Source organism: Argopecten irradians, chromosome 12 (assembly GCF_041381155.1).
Source record: "Argopecten irradians isolate NY chromosome 12, Ai_NY, whole genome shotgun sequence".
NCBI lineage: Eukaryota > Metazoa > Mollusca > Bivalvia > Pectinida > Pectinidae > Argopecten > Argopecten irradians.
The window spans coordinates 4,745,831-4,765,435 of record NC_091145.1 but is presented as its reverse complement, the minus strand read 5'-3'; the positions used below and the strand labels follow the sequence as shown (position 1 = coordinate 4,765,435).

The following is a 19,605-nucleotide window of genomic DNA, read 5'->3' as shown; positions in this document are numbered from 1 at the left end:
ATGGTTAGATAGATAAATTCTATATAGATTATTTTTTATTTCATTTCTATTTATTTATTTATTTATTTTATTTATTTATATTTATGTTGAGAGGGCATTTAAAGATGCTCCACCGCTGACAGAGCATAAATGATATTCATCATTTGAACAATAATTAGTGTTTAATTATGTATATATATGTCTAATTAACACTAAAAATAATATAAAATAATTTATTTTGCCTTTGGCTCATGAGCAATCAGTACTTCATTCCATATAGTATATAGTGCCACGGAATCTTTTCGGGATGCAATTAATTATTTTTCATACTTTTAATTTGAACTAAAATTAGGACCTCAAACTTTTCAATGGTGGTAATGGTGTGAAGTAAGTAACTTATGTAACTGAAGAAAAATACTCAATCATCTGCTACTGTTTTAGATAGTGGAAAAATACCATTTGTCAGCGGTGGAGCATCTTTCAGGAAACTCTTAATAAAAGTTTAAAAGAGATGGAAAATACTTCGATCTTCTTTACGTTATCGATGATGATTTTATAGAGACGTTTTTCTGCGATTCACTAGATTTTGAATAACGTTGCTAATATGACACATATTTTCAATGCATTGAAGGTATGTTTTCATTAGGCCGTTAGTTTCGAGATAAACTGAACAACAACTGAACACTTACCATGTACAAGTAAGTGTTTTGTTTCGTTGAAAATCTTAATCTCATTGCATTGCCAAAGTTTCGTGGATTAAAAATGACTTATGTCATCAATAATATGCCATATAAGGAAAAATCATAATATAATTCATTTACAGTTAACATAGTCCGCCGGATATCTACGTTTAAAGCTATCAGAGTTATCGCTCTTGGTACGAATGGAAAAACCAGCTAAATGTATAAATTGTCTACTTTGTTAAAATAAACATATGCCTATTGTCGGGGGGGGGGGGGGGGGGGGGGGGGGGGGGGCAAATTGATACTCTTTCTAAACACTTAGCTTAATTTATGCATTTTGAAGTCTGCCCTATATTTGTTATACCATGTATAAATTTCTACCGTTTTTGTCTGATTAGTTATTTCCCTTTATTTTCATTTAAACAGCATGTAAATTTAAGTTATGTTCCGTTGGCAAGTAGCAAAGGATCACGGGAAACATTCCGCCATTGCGCGCCCGAAGAAAATTGTCAACAGAATTTGAATTCCATCTAAATCATAAGTTTCATCAGTAATTTTCACCCACCCACAACCTCCCAATATTTTTGATTTAATTTAATATCTTTTGTATGACATTGATTTTGCTTTTGTTTCTATAATGTGGCGGAGTTTTGCAATCCCCAAACAGGTTTTTGGTTTTATTTTGTGTAATTGTATTTTGATGCTTTGATTTTCTCATAAATTTCCTTATGTGTTATAAGGGGTTTGTTCTACTATGGCAATGCAATGTGTTGAAATTTCTAGATTTATAATTTGATATTACATTAAAGATGCTCCACCGCTGATAAATGGTATTTTTTCACTATCAAAAACAGGAGCAGACGATTTAGTATTTTTCTTCAGCTACAAAAGTTACTTACTTTACACCATTACCACCATTGAAAAGTTTGAGCTTCTTATTTTACTTCAAGTTAAAAACATGAAAAATAATTAATTGCATCCCGAAAATTCCGTGGCACTATATCCTATATAGAATAGAGTAATGATTGCACATGCACCAAAGGCGAAATAAATTCTTTTGTGCTATTTTTTGTGTTATTTAGGCATATATATACACGATTAAACACTAATTATTGTTCAAACGATGAATATCATTTATGCTCTGTCGGCGGTGGAGCATTTATAATTTGATATTACTTTAAAATTGTCATCATATGTTTAAATATGGTGGCCATGTTCATTGAAATCCTTCTTATAGTTTTTTTGTGACAGGACTGAAGGTGCATAAAAATGATGTTTGGTTTTTTTTTGCAGAAACAAGTGTCGTTATTTTATATCATGAGAGAAAAAAAAAGACAAAATTAGTCTGGCAAGTAAATATTTTTGATATGAAGTACAAGTTGGCTTCCTAACTATTTGAATCATGTATTATTGCGGCATAATCCCATTTATATATATATATGTATTAATAATATAATTCAATAAGGGGGATATATATATATCATTAATACATGATTAAACATTCCGTCTACATTTTTCAATTTTATCGGTCCAGTTCTAGTAATAAAAACGTATGATTTTAAATGTATTTTAAACTTAGGATAACTTAAATAACTTCGTTTTGTTGTAAAACCAACCAGGCAGAGTTTGTTTATGATATTGTTGAATTATATAAAGATGTGTCTAGTGGTATTGTCTATGGACTATTCTGTACTCTGAACTCTAGATCGGTTAGTGTTGACGAAAACATTTCCGATTGATGCTGCAGGTATGATGATGTAATTTTTCCATATCAAACAACTTTGTTTGAATGATTAAACGACAATTCGCGCTATTTTTTAATACAAAATACTTACATAAACATTTAAAATGGCAAAAAGATAATATCAAAAATAATGAAATGAAAATAATTTTTGATGAAATACTGCAAACCATGTGATTTCCACGGCGACTAGATTTTGCGTTTTCTTGCTGAAGGACTCTTTCACTGCTAAATGAGCTTGTAATTTACAATAATAAAGCTTTTACTTTGACACGTTAGAATTCTAGTCGTTCGCAAATTACGCGAAATTTACTCGCACACTAAAATAAAATGGTTTACAGTATATTGAGTCATTGAAAACATTATTTACGATAGCAATTGCGAAGATTTTATTGTGAAAATGAGAAAGCTAAGTAGATTACATACATATTCATAAAGAAGATATCGATAGGGTCTATACTAATCTAAGATTTTTTGAAGTTGATACGTCAATAGTAGTCACAGCCTCATAGTATGACGTCAACAGCGGTGAGTTGTTTGTGAGTAAGCAGTTGTCATATTTTGTGATTTCAGGCGGTATGAGAAAAAGGACTGAGTCATATTCAAGGTGAGAATGCAGATTACAGACATTTTAAACTAAGTAGGTATTTTAAACAAACATCAGGGTTTAGTGCATTGGTCAAAGAGTTGTCATATACGTTGTTGGGCTTGAGTTTTCATTCAAGGGATCGCAGGATGTGTTTCAGAAGTCGCTCAAAATCCATTTCTCTCTTGGATACCGGGGTGGGAGCGGGAGGCGCTGATGTTGTGGTTGGTGGCGGAGGGGAAGGTGCTGTAACAGATAGCATTGTCATGTAAACGGTCTGGTCTGTCCTGTATAGAGCAATGATTTAAGATACCGGAAATAAACTTTTTCAAAGTCTCAACAATCACTTTATTATACCATAACGTGTATTATTTGTTGGTATTTGTTGGTTTGTAGCTGACGTATATTTCATATTCTGTATTTGCATGTTACAGAGTTATCTGCCCTTGCGGGTAGGTATTGATTGTGACGTCATGTGTTTTCGAGCGTAACGTCATACTTTTTGGAGAAAATGACGTGAATTGCGCTCACAAAATATTGACGTAACAATCGATACCTACCCGCAAGGGAGCTAACTCTGTAATATGCAAAGACAGAATAAAGGGTCATTAGTGTGTATTTATTTTTCTTTTGTTTTGTAAATAATTACCATCACACTCGTTCTTGTAAAAGTCCAGAATCGGCTTGATGGCTGTATACAACGCAGCTAACTCGGAAGGAACGTTTGTGCCTGAAATGAAACAAATGAATTATCTTATTATCAAATCTGCAAATCATGTTCGTGAACTTAACTATAGGTACTATACAACAGAAACAGACACTAAAATGAACTATTGTGTACTTAAGAATAAGTTACAACTGATATTTCATCATAAAGAATGAAAAAATATACACTATATAATGTCACTTGAAATATCAATCAATCAATCAATCAATCAATCAATCAATCAATCAATCAATCAATAAATCAATCAATTAATCAATCAATCAACTAACCAATCAATCAATCGACCATGAAATTAATCAACCAATTGTTTCCATATTATCGTTATTCATACTCACATGACATGGTCTTCAAGCAAGCTGGGACATGGGCTACAAAACAATACAATATCTTAACATCATTACAAATGAAGCACCAATAAGAAAATGTTAGTCCTGTTGAATATATACGTTAATATTAGAACGGAATAAGATTTAGAATAGAACAAAAGAAGAATCAATATCGGAAATTAACAAATTTTCTAGTGCCATTTTTCATGTTTCCAGTGGGAAGTTAATATTTTCGAAAATCAGTAGCCGCGAAAACTTTTTAACTACCATTACAATAGAATGTATTACTTGTCAATTGCGAAATTAAATGGCTACGAAAATGTCGCTGATCATAAAATTGCAAAATTAAGTTGGTTAAAATTTGATAAAGATCATGCATGACGCAATATTTTAGGCCAAAAAAAGTCTGTTTAGGGTTACCCGAAAGAGTCTAATTTTTGGCTCCTGACCCTATTTTTTTCACTTTTCTACGAAAAAAATAATAAAAGTCGTGATTTCGATCTCTGACTCCGGTTCAGGCAATTACTTTAGAGTGAGACACTAAAAAAACATCCTAACTAAAGACCATATTTTTTTTTGCCAATGTAACACCAATCAGACATTTTATTGGCCTTATATATGTCGAGGAAGGGATTCTTCTTACTTCACATAGCGCCTACCTGGGGAAAAAAGAGTTGACCAAATTACGTATGACTCAAAATTAAAAATTCCCAGGTGAATTTTGAATCAGTTTTCTGCATAATGTAATTTCATATACATGTATTTAACAATTAAAGGATTGTTATATTGCATTTATTGGAGATATAAATGCAATCTGGGTGGCAGATAAATAGAATAGCGCCGTTCTAACAATCCTTTAATTGTTATATTTACATTTTACTTTCTAGTTAAAAATAAAACATAATTTAGATGCGAGTGAATATTTGAATTTCCCGCTTCAGCCATTTATAACCTCAGCAGTCAAGTTCAAAGTAATAAAAAATAGTCCATATAAAAAATTGAAATTAAAACAAAATTTCAATGATTTTCAATAACTATTCAGTTTACTTTCAATTATTCAGACATTTATAAGATTTATTCATAAGTTTAATAACCAAAATAGTTCATTCAACTAGTATGTCAATTTTCCGCGCGGACTAACATGGTGTCAGTAAACAAGACTCACATTCATTTATGTAGATATTGCTACACCAAGTCTTGGCTGCATTTATTGGCTCATAATGCAGATCACTATTATCATTAGAGTAATGGGAGTCGCAGTGGCAAAATATAAATATAGAATAATGTAATCCAATTTTGATGCATTTTAAACGTCTAGTGTATGGGTTTTAGCAATGAGTTGCCTCCCTTGCAATATTAAATTTCATGCATTTTGTAATCGACAAGGTTTGTTTTTTATGTATACAGAGATGTATTTTGCAAAGTTTATTTCTGATTGTTTTTGAGAATCATATTTGTGCAATAAGACAAACCTAATTCAAACTACTACGCAGCTACTAACAATATAAATTTGTATCCTTCAAAAGTTGAGGATTTTTCAAACATTTTTTGACGACGTGTGTTTATTTTTTTAAACATTCGGTTTACAGCAAAAGGTAATTTAGTATATAAGACAAACTGCAGGCTACAATGATTTCTAAATGCTCCCGTCGAGGCGGATCAAACACGGATGCAGACGATTATTACATAAGCAAATATGTGCTACCCATCAGACTTGAACGAGACACATTTCTACACTTCTTTTTTTTTCTTTTTTTTTTTACTCACGTTTTAAAGCGTGCAGTTCGGAACAGATTAGGTCCAGTTCGACTTTCTCACTGCTTTCTTCCGATGATGACTGTTATGAAATGAGAAATAAAGAAGTTAAAATAAAGGGGCGCATGTTATTACGTAGATTCATTTGCAGTTTGAACTGACATTGTCTCAATAACCATACTTCTATTAAAATTGTCACTCCATTAAAATACAGGAGCATGCGGGGCAATTTTGTTGTTATGGAAACAATGTGACTAAATCACGTACCATAGTGATACCTGAACGCTGGATATAATTATTTGACTTCTTTCCATCACCAATAGAAACAATAGTCCTGCACGAACGTTACCGGGTATCATGTGGTACTTGATTTGCAGTTGACAAAATGACGTGACTCCAATATTAGCGGCAATGAATTGCAGACTCTGCAATCGGAACACATCAGCCAAATTAACAGACCTCGAGTTCAGATTGACAGAATCAGTTGTTGAATTTAACTAAGGCGTTATGCAGAAAAAGGATTTTATAGAAAATAATGAAATGTGGAAGAGGAAATCTTAATTCACTCATAAAACTGTAAATATGAATAATTGCTTTTGATTTGTTAAGGTCATGGAGTATAATGATAGTTGAGCACGTGTAAATATTACGTAACCCGGCTTTCCCTGATTGATTATCCCCTCATAACCTTAAAGTTATATTGCCGTAACCGGACAAAGTATTTGACAAGCTGATTTTTCTTGAGTAATCTATTGAAAAATCATAAAGCTCCACCGCCGACAGAGCATAAATGATGTTAATTATTTGAACAATAATTGGTGTTAATCGTGTATATATATGCCTAATTAACACAAAAATAATATAAAATAATTTATTTCGCCTTTGGTGCATGCACAATCAGTACTTCATTCCATATAGGATATAGTGTCACGGAATTTTTTCGGGATGCAATTATTTTTTTTTGTTCATATTTTTAACTTGAAGTAAAATTAGAAGCTAAAACTTTTCAATGGTGGTAATGGTGTAAAGTAAGTAACTTTTGTAACTGGAGAAAAATACTAAAACGTCTTCTCCTGTTTTTTATAGTGAAAAAATACCATTTGTCAACGGTGGAGCATCTTTAATGAATAAAACTGTGAAAATCATTCCAATGGACAGACAAACATAATGCCTTATAAACATCAATTATATTACATATTTACGCGCTGTAAAATTCTTGAGATTTTATGCCTTTTGTATGTTTAGATGGAAACATACCTGCTGAAATCACTTTACAAATAACACTGTAAACTTTGAAATGAAATTGTAGACCATAACTTGGCTTCATGATCTAACCGTATGTTCTCAATTCACCCAACAGTATATTTAGATATAATGATTTTGGGCAGTGCAGCGAAAAATCATTTTCAGCTCTTTTCTGTACTTGTAAAATTAAAACCTATGTATTGTAAGTACTGCAATTCTCAAAATGTTCTAAAGTTTTGGTGGTGAATAAAATATTAAAAGTTCTTCTTGAACAGTGATCAGGAACATTACTGCACATATAACTTTAACAAATTCAAACATTATTCCTTAACCTGCCACTCTCTACTAGGGATATAAATACACTGGATTATTGGTGCAGTGCATAATCAATCGAGCTTAAGGGCTGAATTGCAGGTGGTTACATTTTTTTTGTCAAATGAAATCTCGAGTAGACACCAAAATGGTGTCACTTCTTTTACATTTTTGTCTTTAAAACAGTCTTCTTACTGTGCTCAGATGTTATTATTTCAATGAATATGTCCATTGACTTCAATTCGGACGCCTCTAGATTCTGCATTTGCATATTACAAGGTTATCTGCACCTGCGGGTAGGTATTGGTTGTGACGTCATGTGTTCGCGGGCGTAACGTCATAATTTTCGAAGAAAACGAAATAATGACGTCACAATATATACTTACCGCTACCACAAGGGAGCTAACTCTATCATATGCAAAGATGGAATATGCCATATTTGTGTGATATGGTTAACAACGCAATATGAATGTCCAAGGTCAAAAAGGACTCAGTGTGCATGCTTCTCTTAATTCAAATCCTTCAAACAAATATATAGTTATGATATATTTTTAAATTTTTAAATATCTCATTCGATATGTAATGATATGTGGTCAGTTTTTTTGCCTGAAAATGCCTTCAATTTTGACACGGTATATTCCATGGGTGTATATTTGTATATATCACGTCAGTGGTAGTAATTCTTGGTTGTCCAGGATGTAGTTCACTTAATCTATTTTAGTACAGAAACACCCTACCTTGTAACTCGTCAGATACCGGTTTGTAGAAAATAGATAAAAATAAAGTTTTCAACTATATTTTTAAAACATCATGTCGTCTCATTTCAACAATGGCCAATATCAAACTGATTCTGCATCAGTGAACATCTAAAGAGACGTGTTGTCCTTGACAATACACCTTACCTACAATTGATATGTCGGCTGCTGTATACACGAAATATTCTGGTTTTTTTAAAACTATTTTCTGTCTGCGTGGTTGCAAATTTACAAAGCTTCTATATATCGTAAACAACATTCAGAACAAGCGTAGGGAGAAAATAGTATGTGAGTTTGACGACGTTTACCTTGTTTCGGTTAATAACTGGCGGCAAGATGTTATCATTTTCTTAAACAGACAGCGGATTTAAAAAAAAAGATATATTTTTATGTGCGTTTCTATTAGATAAAAGAAAATTCCATGCGAGTTCGCCGTCAACAATTATTCTTAACAAACTGATTTAATATGACAGTTTTTAATAAGTTTATACTTTCATAGCATTGTTCTTATTGTTTTCGAGATAAAACATAAAAATACATTCAGAAATTTGAATGTTTTTATTATTGCAAATAGTGAATAGAGCTTTTAATTCATTGATATGTAGTGGTTTCCTGAACGGGTCATATTTGCGGTTGAAACATTTCGGTATTTCTTGCATTTATACGATACTACTCCGAATTTCTGAATATTCGTTGGTGTTTAGAATTCAGCGGTTATGGTGAAAACGTGAATAATACAGTACCGTGCAATAAACTACAGGGGAATCTAACCGCTATACAATACACAAACAAAATATGCAAACGATAAAAAAAACATAGTGAAACATGATACTTTCATCTTATAACCATTTTATTTAATCGCCCTCAGCTTAAAAACACGTGTTTTGATAGACATTTTCATGTTCTTATATTTCATTACTTACATTAAAACGTAAAATATTTAAACATAATTTGTAAGAGTACACCTACTTTACGAACGAGTGTTAAAGCATTAAATAGACTTTGATTGATCATACCATTTTATTAAAATTGCCGACAGTATAAAAAACTGAACTGTCAGACAATGGTGTGATCAGTTTTAAAACATACTATAAGAAGCGGGCAGGGCGCTGTAATAGTACACCTGTTTTGTCTGATTCCTTTCAAACGTCCCGGATACCTGCTCCTAAATAGCTTCACTGCCTTTCTTTTATTCAGTTTTCAACAGATTTTTCGCCGACAGCCATATTATCTATTTCACAGATCGCCTGAGCACAGTCATTGGTCTTGATAATTTTCCATTTTGTTTTACTCCAGAAATATATTTTGAACAAAAAAAAAAATAATAATAATAACAGCATAAAATCTAGTTATCAAACACTTGTATATTGAAATACCGTAAATATTCTTCTGTTGCAATATATCTAGAGTTGGAAGCGATTCTATCCTCATACAAAGTTTATGTCTACAATCTAAATATGAGGCAAAAGACTTGTTGAGGCGAAATGTGGCGTCATAAATAGTCATTTTTTCGTTATGACCTGATAACATTATTTTATGCCTGTTATAAGCACCATTAAATTATCGTTAACTAAAATTTACTTTTCTTCTAATATGGTTTAAATATATCGCATTGCATAAGTTAGGATACCTTTCATGTAACTAGAAAAAAATACCATTCGACCAAATATTCATTTGTGAATCAGAAAGATTATATATATATAAACAAATTACTAATTAAAGAAAATAAACACTAAAGCAAAATAGGTCTTATTAGAAACAGACAGTATTATAAAGAAATGAAAGCTATTAAATGTAATGTTCAGTGGTTGGTTATTTAGCTGATTAAATGTAACGTCCTAATAAAAAATAGGAACATTTTTTGTGTCTCCTAGCGATAGTGGGACTCTTACCCCTTTTTATAGTGCTATGTCACTGAAACATATCACCAACGACAACAGCACACTCCACCGGTCACTGACAACGAGTAAACCGGTCTTTCCACTCTCTTAAGCGGAGCAATTTGATAGATTATGGCATGTCTCGGTCAGTGGGCAAACCCAGTGCCGTTCTCACAGAGTAAGGTGCTCAACTCATGGCCAAAAGTAAGGCGATGTAAAGGGAGAGGTTAAGAATAAGAAAGTCAGTTGGGAAGACGGAAAAAGATAAAATTTCAAACTTTAATCACCTTATGGAACGGGGGGGGGGGGGGAATACCATTCGACAGCGGTGGAGCATCTTTTAATGTACGCCGCAAAAAGTCAAAAGTCAATGTTACCATATAATTGTCGATAACTACTTTCACAGTATTTTTTTCCCAATTCCTGAAAGGATTTGAAACATGGTTCATAGAGTAATACCACATACGAGTGTGTTAATCAAAAAATAATATCGCAATCTACTGAATAATGATCATACTTGTTTACGCATGTCGGCATGCTGTGTCAAAATGTAGAGCGTCTCATAGAATTATAATGCCCAATTTTGTTTCGTAATAGTGCAGATTTCCTATTCCCACAAAACACGTTTTATTATATACCATAACTATATTTAGCAACATCTGCGTAATTCACTCTTCAATTCTTCCAAGGACATAGGTCAATTATATTAAACTGTGATTTTGCATGTTTAACTAAGCTGCACGCTCTTTTCTATCTCGTGAATACATTTCCCTATATTGTAAATGTGGGGACTGTTGCCGGGGAAAATAAACGCTTTTAACGCGTAGGTGTAATATTGTGTGTTATGTTATATGGAAATTTAGTTTGACCCCCAAATGACATGCTAATTTTCTTCCTGCATTTTTTAATCGACAAATTTGATTTGAATGAATATTTCGCAAGTTTTATTTTCTCGTTGGTGTTAACAAAAAAGGTCGTGTAACCTAAAAAAGATATGCTAATTTAAGCTTCTTCCAAACCACTAACAATATCGATATTTAATCTACAAAAGAGAGTTGAGGATTTTAAAAGCTTTTTCGAAGGTATATTTATCGCAAAAAAAAAATCGCAAAATTAAGCACTTCCAGAAATATTGACATTGACAGTATATGGTGGCAAGTGTACTGCCTGTATGTATTGTCTCGTTTTTATTCTTGTAACCGTTAACAGTCTACTAATGACATAGTATTCAGCAATTGAAGTGATGATAAAATTATTCAGTACGGCAGCACTTGAATTTGGCAGTGGGTTCATGACCTGTCTACTCTACGATTGCCTATGTCCTAGCCTCGCGCTCTCTCATGATCACTGGGTATATCAAAAAGCCCTGCCACGCTATTCAAGCAGACGACACGCTGCCAATCTTTTTTTTTTCAATTGGTTTTTATTTAACACTATACGAAGGGCTTTAGAATTGAATTTTTGTACTATGCTTTGATATACATGGGAAACCGTGCATGCATTTATTGCAATAATTTACATTACTCTCATGCTTTTAATACTATGGCAATTTTGTATTGCAATGTAAAAGATAATAGCTCGGCTCTAAATGAGCCGTAAAACACACAAAAAGGCTATGTTTGTACCTGCTGCCCCCCGTTCCATAAGGTGATTAAAGTTTGAAATTTTATCTTTTTCCGTCTTCCCAACTGACTTTCTTATTCTTAACCTCTCCCTTTACATCGCCTTACTTTTGGCCATGATTTGAGCACATTACTCTGTGAGAACGGCTCTGGGTTTGCCCACTGATCGAGACATGCCATAATCTATCAAATTGCTCCGCTTAAGAGAGTGGAAAGACCGGTTTACTCGTTGTCAGTTTAATGTGACCAGTGGAGTGTGCTGTTGTCGTTGGTGATATGTTTCAGTGACATAGCACTATAAAAAGGGGTAAGAGTCCCACTATCGCTAGGAGACACAAAAATGTTCCTAGTTATTATTAGAACGTTACACTTCGTCAGCTAAATAACCAACCACAGAACATTACATTTAATAGCTTTCATTTCTTTATAATATTGACTGTTCTAGTAAGACCTATTTTGCTTTAGTTCACAAATGTATATTTGACGATTCTAGTTACTTGAAAGGTATCCTAACTTATGCAATGCGATATGTTTAAATCATATTAGAAGAAAAGTAAATATTAGTTAACGATAATTTAATAGTGCTTATAATAGGCATAAAATAATGTTATCAGGTCATAACGAAGAAAAATTATGTCGCCGTCTATAACGTCGCATTTGATTGGTTGATACTGCAGCGTATTTGTACAAGTACGAGTGCACCAATAAAAGTGGAATTACAGGTAAAAATATTGTAAGGATTAACTTGATATTTTTATGTTATTTTTTGGAAAACATGACAGTGATTGGTTGTTGCTTTTACGCATGTATAATCGCAATATTTTGATTGGTCAAAAATGTAAAAACGACAGGGAATTCCCTGTACCTATTTATAGCCAGGTTACCGGATTTGCAATGTCAATCTCTGATTTGGTGTTCATCGGTCTAAGGTTGTCATTGCATTTCACAAGACCTGTCCGAGCGGTCTAGACCAATTAGAAAACGGCAAAACACACAGTCATATAAAATAAAATCTAAGTATTAGGTAGTTATTTTTGTTACATGAAATCACTCAAATACTCAAATTATTGAAGAGCGCTAAAATAAACCAACCTATAGCTATGTACTTTGAGTAGCTGGTACAATTAAAACGCACATGCACGTGGCACATTTTACTAATCATAATTAACTTCAGAATAAAATAGAGAAAACTTTATTTGTAATAAATAAAAAATCTTACCCCCGCTTTAAGTGATTTGGCCTGGATAGTTCCACATAGTGCGGCCACCACGAAGAGGGCTATTACGGTGTTCATCTTTACTGCTGACCAACGTTCTTTGCGTCTGTCACCCAAACATTATTAATACTTCGTCTCATGCTTTATATTCATGTCCAGTAACCTACTCCACCCTTCTGGCTATTGAAAAATTATAATATATTTATTTGAAATGGTTGAATTGATTTCGAAATTATTTTACATGACATACAAAAAGTTCGTGACCTTCGGATTTCTTATTATACTTAAGAATATATTTATTTTTATATATTTTATCAACTGCGAAATAAGTCTCCAGCAGATCTTTCATCCAAATAGGTGATCGCCACACGTTATCCGGATTTTCTATTATATATGCTAGATTATTTTTAACAGTTCCTTTTCAATGACTGGTGTCAAAGCGTTCATTGCATGTTCATAAGATTATGGTGATTCGGATGAAGTTTTGTTTGGCATATTTCCAATTAACTGTTTTTCAGACATCTAGCTGGGACCTAGATATCACGTAAATAAAAATAAATCAAAATCTAGTTTTATCTAAAAAGCAATACCGAAAAAATGGTTGTATACAAGCAAAAGTGCCACACATGTAAATAATGTGTGGATGATTTTCATGTAATTATTGAAACATATTGAATGCGTGAATCATATATGATTTTTGGAACACAAGTTTATCGTATGAAAGTTGCCATGCCAACGAGAACAGATATTAAAAAATAAGTTAATTTCATAGTAATTCATCGATAAAAGGCAATATAAACAACTGAACAGAAATGCATTGTAAAAACATGAACAAATATAAGGTTTATACTGAGTGCAGGCTCACTCTCCCCAGTTCAAATAATCACAGCAAAGTTCAGAAGGGATAGAACCATAGACACCAAAGATATATGTTAACGTCCGCATGGGACTTAATATTGCGTAATTTGCGGGCAAGCAGAAAGTAAATCCCTGCGAAAAAGTGTCAGGTTTAGGTACAGTAGAACCTTACGACTCTTAATCGCAAAATAGAATCGCATCTTTCGTGTCTCACCTTAGCGTTAATATTGAAATTCCGGAATACTCAATACCGAGTCCGGATCCGGCAGTGGATTTTTATAATCGACTAAAGGGAAAGAGAAATCTCATCATGTTTTGGACAGAATATTATACAGTTGTTGACTGGGGTTGTGGGAAACAAATCATCTGTTACCCGAAAACCCAGCTGATAACTGTTTTGTTATACCCCATTGTGATGTCACAAATGTTCGCGAATTGAAGTCAATTTTAAATTTGGTATGCGGTATGGCTCAAAGTGTATTATATGATTCCGTAGCAATGTCTAGCGAATACCCTGTACGCTTCTGGTCATATTTGTCGTTATATCAAACATCGTCGCATTAATTGTGCATGGGACACTTTGCTTACTCACTTCAATCCTAATCTGAGTTATGGCAGTCACTCGTTAATTATTCAAGTGTAGTCATTTGAATTCTTAACTCCTGTTCCCCAAATTGTAGCCTATCATTTTAAAGGGACAATTCAGTGAGGTTAATTCGTTACATAACTACAGAGCAAGATATGACATAAATGCATTGTTCTACATTCCTTATGAAACATACGACAAGAAATAGTGACAAATTCCACAACATTGTCAAGTATTTTGATTAATACCATTGAAATTCCAAATCGTTGATCAATACGATTAAGCAGGCACAACATGTACGCTGTATCCTTACCCGAGTCAAAGTCACGGAGGTAAAACAAATGCAATATATAACCACTGAGGAGTTGATGAAATTATTTTTAGACAAGAACATGTATCTAATAATGTTAATACAACTGTAAGAGCGTTTTCAGTAGTTCTGGACAAAAAATTATTTATTACACATGCAAGGGTCAGGGTTCGGCATACAAGGCTATGTGTAATGGCGATTGAACATTTCACATGTACATTTGACTACAGTGGGCTTTTCTGGCATATCACAGTAAAAAGAACTAATAGTTCCAATAGAACTGGTTTGTTTACGAAATATCTGCAAGGTTTATTGTACTCTTAGACCAAATTGTCCCTTTAATCGTTACTCAAAAACTTCTTCCGGCTCTTGTACTTCATAGTTACGCCGAGTTGAAGATGCAGAATTGGTTGCAATATCCTTCTTCCGGCTCTTGTGTATAACTACACCGACTTGAGGTACATTACCTAGCCATCACAGGTACTCACTTCCGGCTCTTGTAGTACTGCTACACACCAAGTTGAAGGTTTACCATATGCATATAATACCTTCTTGGTTTAAACACTCTTCTGGCTCTTTTTGTAGTTCTCTCCTACACCGAGTTTTGGGTTATAGAACATGTCATATTATTTGCCGCTCGTCAGGCGATTGTAGCCTGGCTTATACACGTACAAGTATCCATAAGCATACACTCAATCATATTACACCGAGACGAGAGGTAAATAATATCTGATTATTGTAAGTCTGAGTCTGCCCCTTTTACGCCAATATTGATAAGTTTGCTTTAAGATATGTTGCTTTTTAGGATAATTATGGTAATAACGTGGGCGTGGGAGAAAGAAAGAAGGAGTGATTTGATTTATGTTTGATTACAATGTTTTTGGTGCAATTAAACAATTCAAATATATGTTATAGTCTACTATGATAATTAATACCACGATCTGGTGTTCCTTGCCATTATTACCAGTAACTGGTGTAGTTTCCTAGGATGAGCATATCTTTTTCAGTATTTGACCACGATCATCAATTGCACTCTATGGTCAAATTAATCATGAACATCATTACCAGTAACTTATGTAGTTTACTATATTTTAACACAATAATCAATTACGCTAGTCAGCTAAGCCTGCCTATGATATTAGACTGTTTTTGCCTTATATATTATAAAACAAAAAACTTTATATATATGTTTAGCGGACTACAATTAGACTATCTGGTTAAATTAATAATGAGTATTTTTGCCAGTAACTGTTGTACTTTACTATAATCATGAACATGATGTAAATACTATTTCTAACAACGTTCATCAATATCAGACACATATATAAGAGAGATTTTACGGTCGACAGATGAACCTCTGTATGTGCGTAGTTTTTAGATAACTCTTAAACAGTTAAATACGGAAGAAAAGTTTTTATATGTTACAAACGTTCTGTAATCTGAAGATGGGTTTAATACGATTTTGGAAAGAAAAAAAATTGAACTTACATACCACTAAAACAAGTTTTGAATGTCTGATTTTCGAAAACCTGTAATTTTTTACTCATGTTCATGCTTTCAAAAATCATATTAAATCATTTTAATCCGGACAATTGGTCATATCAAACCATGATATGATGTTTAGGCTATCTATGGCTGCAGAAATATCATGTTTAAAAGAATATATTTAAAATAAGCTAGTCAAGGGAAAATGCCTATAAACCGGAGGTCCCCTTGCGGTCAACAAAGACATAGAAGCAGTTTCTAGGCATTATGTATATATTTTTCTATCAATATGAGGCTGATCTAGATCACATTGCCATAGGAATGAATATGTCGGTTGTAAAATCTTGATTAGTATTTTGTTTTCAAATAGAGAAATATATTTAAAGTGTAGTATTGAAAATTTAAAGATTGAATACGTGTGTTCAAACTTAAAAATTTATATACACGTATTCATTCTTTAAATGCAAATATATCTATAAAATGAATAGACTTGTCTATGTGTTCGTCAACATGATCGTAAACTCAATTATACCACGATTCAACTAAAAAACTAAAATCCCACGACTCTTTCAAACACTCGTTAAAAACTTCTTTTCAAAATCATCACGTTGTGAGTTTTAAAGGACATTTAATCTAACTTACAATTACCTGTACAGCAGGTAGAAATATGTTAAATACACCAATAATGAAAGGGCACTTGCTCATCCATCTGATGGCATTCCCCGTATGTGTCTTTGTGAGATTTTTGTGTATCAGATTCACTCTATAGACACGTCAACTTGTGAGAGAAAAAAAAATCGCTTCTTTTCTCCCTAACCAGGAGACATGTTTACGTCAGCAATAAATATTTATTCTCGGTTTAATAGTTGTTGATTTGCAATGATTCATGTGAACTCTCTATCCCTGATTGAGATATACTGCGTATCATATAGAAGAGTAATAGAAGAGAGTGATTTCCATTTCTCGCTTTCTTGTCCAGCAAAAGATACACCATAGCATCACTGCATACTTTGTTTGTTTTTGTTGTTGTTGTTGTTTTTTTTATATTATTATTTACAGCATTGATCGGATAACAAAATACAGTATACCTGGTCAGTCAACAGCCAAAATAGGTTTTTCTTTGGGAATGGTATCGAACATGTAAACTGTTTCCTTCGGCCTGCCTTTCATTTTTTTTGTTTTCTTCATTCTATTCCCGATTACAGCTCTTCACTTTTTAACTAGGCTAGAAGAGAAAGCGAGGAGCGAATTTTAATTCTGATAACCAACGCCCTCATTTTGTTTATTTTTTATTTAATAAGATAAACTGCTGGGGGTTTTCCATTAATTTTTGTAGTGTGTCGTAAGTCAGTTATGCCTTAAGGCTTACATCTATATCACCTGTCTAGATCGGCGGAAATTTTGGAACACCTACGATGTTTTCGTTAGACTTAGTGATTTAATGATAATATGATGAAATGTAAAGCTGATGTGAATTTAAATGATAAATTTATTGAACGTAACTTGTAATTGAATAAAACTTCACTTTTCATTACCGCGGACCTAGATGATCAAAATACGATCTTAACACTTCCCCAAATGAAGAATGCATTATTTTTTTTATATATAATATACATGTATGTTTAATTCTTATTTTTTATAGTTTAAATTTTGCATGTGAATATTTGAACTTTTTGATTTACTTACACATTGATATATTCACAGAATATAAGCGGAAATTTCCACTCCATGAATCATTCCACTTTTACAGTAACTTATGACCTTTATTGGTTTAGTTAATACATTGTGGTATCTATCGGTACATAGAGCATTGACGCAGGTTTCGTTGTTTTTATTGTGATGCTATTCAGAGTTGCAGGACAGTTCAAGATGTACCTCCATGCAACGTTGTCATTTTCGGTCTGCCTTTCACCCCCAATGCTACCTTGCCTAATCATTTGGAGGATTACATTCATGAACACTTTGTCAATGTTATATTGTATACAACTATGTAATTGACATTTTAAGTTCATTTTCTCGAGTAATAAGAAGTACACTTATCGCAATAAGGTTTGGTTTAAAACATATCTAATTGCCTTATATATATATAGTAAGATTTCGCACAAGGTTTCACACCTACGCAAAACCTTTTCCTTATTCAGTTTAATAATACACATTATGTATACCAGATGATAATTAGATATTTCAAAATGAAAAAAATGAAAGAGAGAGGATGATGTTCATTCATCAAAGATATGGAGGTGTATTTTTATAACCTTCGCACATCTAAGTTTCGTTACTGTCTGTTCGCTGTTTCCCAATCCATTCTATTTACTTTGGTGTAGTTCAGTTATTGAGGGATCGTACCCTAAAAAAATGGTTGGTAAATTGACGACTGATACGGGTCATTGTAAAATAGCAAGTCAGATATCAGATAAATTCTTCAGAGCTATAAAAGGGTTAAATGACTAATACCGACGTCTATATAAATTGGAAGAATATAATTGAGGAAAATGATGTAAAATATAAATTGCCTTACTTTAATAACACTGTATACGTCCTTGTTAGTTGATGCAGTAGGGCAAGACAGAGCGTTATTCAGAGGTTATCACTAGACGGTAAACATCAAATGAGAGTGCCTACGCTTGTCAATTCGGAGTGTTAAGTTACATATCTTCACAAGATAAACTAATTATATGATGCTATAGGAATAGTGGTGGACAAAGGGATGTAATAGAGAGAGTTGCACCCTGATGTTATCTATATATGTATGTATCTATAAACACTCCGTTTACAGTTTATTAAGCGTTAATATAATTTTAAATGTCGTGAGTTGATATTTGTATTTTTTTGCTGATGGTTTGCTGATGGTTTTAATTTATTTCTCACGAATCCAATAGAGCTATGCTAGAAGTTTCGTTTTGTTTAAAATTTCAAAAGGTTGATACAAGTAAACAAATACTACACAATATATTGACGGAGTTTTCTTTTTTCTTTTCATAAACCTGCCGACGAAGTTTGCCCACGCATCACTGCCACATTTGAATTCGCAGCTTTCTTTGTTCATGAAATGATTTTATCATGTTATTTATCGCCAAGACAGCTCATAGATACATGAGGTCAAGGATTCTTAATACGTGGCGTTTCGCACTGTCAAGTTTTCAAACCGGTTGTGCCGTTACAGCGCTTTAATTTATTTTAAAAATTACCTGTACCCGAAACATTTTCCTCGATGTTAAATACTTACAAATCAATAAAATTCTAAAGGTAGTCTTCAAAATGCTATGATGACTCAAATCTGGAAATGAATGACGCATAACTCTATTTAAACATAACTCTATTTAAACAGACATTAAAAAGAAATCAAAAGTACAAAATATACCAATGTTATTGATAAAATGGATATATGCATTATATGTTTTCAATTCATTTATATATACACTCTAAACAATATATTCTGCTCTTTTCTAATTCGCAAATTTAGAATATATTTATGTCTTTTATATATTGCTCTGCGATTGCATGTGGTAAGCTTTACTGCTGGATTGTTAATTGATAAT

At 32.9% G+C, this 19,605-nt stretch overlaps 1 protein-coding gene across 3 annotated transcripts in view; it reads right to left on the bottom strand.

The window, feature by feature from the left end:
- Nucleotides 1–2,784: 2,784 nt before the first annotated feature.
- The window catches only part of LOC138335992 (uncharacterized), a 26,079-nt gene continuing 9,258 nt past the window's right edge, over nucleotides 2,785–19,605 (bottom strand). The window contains exons 1-6 of one of the 3 annotated variants that reach the window (XM_069285230.1): nucleotides 14,278–14,378; nucleotides 12,831–13,007; nucleotides 5,810–5,879; nucleotides 4,052–4,084; nucleotides 3,639–3,719; nucleotides 2,785–3,235 (exon numbers count right to left, since the gene is read on the bottom strand). In XM_069285230.1, the coding sequence (XP_069141331.1) occupies nucleotides 3,120–3,235; nucleotides 3,639–3,719; nucleotides 4,052–4,084; nucleotides 5,810–5,879; nucleotides 12,831–12,905 (375 nt within the window). In that variant the 5' untranslated portion in view covers nucleotides 12,906–13,007; nucleotides 14,278–14,378 and the 3' untranslated portion in view covers nucleotides 2,785–3,119. Of the gene's footprint in view, nucleotides 3,236–3,638; nucleotides 3,720–4,051; nucleotides 4,085–5,809; nucleotides 5,880–6,064; nucleotides 6,278–12,830; nucleotides 13,008–14,277; nucleotides 14,379–19,605 lie in introns of those variants that run through there. The other 2 variants (XM_069285232.1, XM_069285231.1) reach the window with 2 other exon arrangements.